The sequence below is a fragment of the Cariama cristata genome, unplaced genomic scaffold, assembly GCF_000690535.1.
Source record: "Cariama cristata isolate BGI_N322 unplaced genomic scaffold, ASM69053v1 scaffold22356, whole genome shotgun sequence".
NCBI lineage: Eukaryota > Metazoa > Chordata > Aves > Cariamiformes > Cariamidae > Cariama > Cariama cristata.
The window spans coordinates 22865-24841 of record NW_009623027.1 but is presented as its reverse complement, the minus strand read 5'-3'; the positions used below and the strand labels follow the sequence as shown (position 1 = coordinate 24841).

Below are 1977 nucleotides of genomic sequence, written 5' to 3'. Positions count from 1 at the left end.
AGTTTGAAAAAGCGATGTGATTTGAAATGGATCGGAGCTGAACTGGCCATGGGCATCTCTGCAAGCCCCAGGTGTCCTGCTGCCAGAGCCCAGGCTCAGCAAGCAGCCGTGCCTTGCTGCCTCCAGCAACATTTGGGCTCTGCCGACACCTCCGCAGCCGCCCAGGTGAGCACCCGGCCGAGGCACTGTGCCACCGGGGCTGCAGCGAGGAGCCGGCCAGCTCCAGCGTGGAGGAAGGCTGAGGGCATGGATGTCCATGGCAGGGCTGGATGCTGCCGGGTGTCAGGAACTATTAGTGAGAGCTGGCTGTTTTCCTTCTCTGTCCTCTGTGCTTATTATTGCTGCTGATAACGATGGTCATCAAGAGCCAGGGGAAAACAAGGAGAATAAATATTCTGCAGGGCGTAAATAGCTTTGAGTCTCGGAGAGCGGTGCGAGCTGCGTGCCCTCGCCCTAGCGTGCTCTGTGGGGTGCACGGAGAGGCAGCGGGGACTGGCAGGGTCTGAGGTAGTAACAGTGAGGCGTTTCTGCACGGGCAGCTGAGAGGCGTCTTGGAGCTGATGTCCGCATGCGAGAAAGGCTCTGGAGAGACAGGGAAGGGAGCTGTGGGCGGCCCCGCTCCCTCTGCCCCTTTTTTTCACCCGGCCGTTCTTGCTGTCCGGGGACGGGTGCTGCCACTTCTGGTGCCAGGCTTTCTGCCGCTGCCTTTCCTGGTGCCGCAGGGTGTTGCAGTAGACATCCAGGCTGGTGCCCGGTGCCCCCAGGGCCCGCGGAAAGCCCTTGTAGCCTGGGTGCAGGTCAAGCCGGGGCCGGAGGCTGTGATGGGTCCCTCCTAGCTTGGCCTCCTTGCTTCGTTTGTAAGGTGGCACCTCCATGGCCTCGTGCCTGATGACACGGAGGCTGTATCGGGTGAGGGGCCGGGAGAAAGAGCGCTCCACTGCCTGGCACTCGTAGGTGCCCTCGTCCTCCCTCGCCAGCTGGCGGATGAGCAACCCTTGCTCTAGCACCGAGAAGTGTCCGTTGTTCCTGACCTGAGGCAAAGGCAGAGCACCATGGGTCAGACCCCGGGGACCAAGCTATCCCTGCACCTCGTCCCTGCCGCCCTGTCCCCTGTACCTCGCTCAGGCCCATCTCCTCGTCGTGCCGTACCAGCCACCGGACAGTTGTCTGCGGGGAGCGTGCCAGGCACTCGAGGAAGGTTGAGTTCTTCTCCACCCCAAAAACCAGCTTCTCCACAGCAGCGGTCCCTGTGTTGCGGACAGGACAGGGGAAGGGGTGAGTATCCTGCGTGGGAGCTGTGTGACAGATGGGGAGGGAGGGCAGCAAGGAGCATCCGGCACATGGTGAGTGGCACAGGGTCTGCGGTGGTAAGTGCCGGTGCAGCTGGTGGATGTTGGTTTCCCAGCACCGTGCCGCCCACCCTCCTGGGCATTGCTGGCCCCTGGGCAGAGCTGGCTGCCTGCACTGGGGCTCCCCGGAGGGGCTGGGGCTGGGGCTCACCCTCTGCGGTGTCCTGGCATTGGCTGAGCGGGTCAGACTTTAGCATGTCCTGGCAGCGGGCACGCCTGTGGGAGAGCAGACAGGGCTGTGGGGTGGCATCTGCCCAGGGCTGTGGGACCCCTCTGTGGCAGAGCAGCCAGAGAGAAGGAGGACCAGGGAGGGCTGGGGGACAGGCAGGGTGGCAGTAGGGGTCTGGGCTGGCGGATAAATCTCCAGGGCTGGTGGTTTGCCCTTCCCTGCTCCGAATGCCATCCCTTTGCAGGGGGACAGCAGGGCTGGCCTGGGCGGATGCTCACCTCTTCTCGGTCAGCAGGTGTGGGGCGCAGGTCTTGCCATCCCAAGTGCAGTAGGGGTCCCTGGCCAGGCAGCAGTCGGTGCAGGTTTTGCCGTAGAGCTCACAGCGGTACAGGGAGAGCCGGAGCAGCCCGTGAGTGCTGCTCACAAACAGCTCCTGCTGCTCGGGCAAGTAGAATGGCA

At 63.4% G+C, this 1977-nt stretch overlaps 1 protein-coding gene across 1 annotated transcript in view; it reads right to left on the bottom strand.

The window, feature by feature from the left end:
* Positions 1–452: 452 nt before the first annotated feature.
* Positions 453–1977, bottom strand: part of LOC104163544 (semaphorin-3D-like) — a gene marked incomplete at its 3' end in the record, with an annotated part of 14756 nt that continues 13231 nt past the window's right edge. Inside the window, 4 exon segments of the mRNA XM_009702583.1 lie at positions 453–1031; positions 1117–1247; positions 1501–1565; positions 1797–1954. Coding sequence (XP_009700885.1) covers positions 453–1031; positions 1117–1247; positions 1501–1565; positions 1797–1954 — 933 coding nt within the window.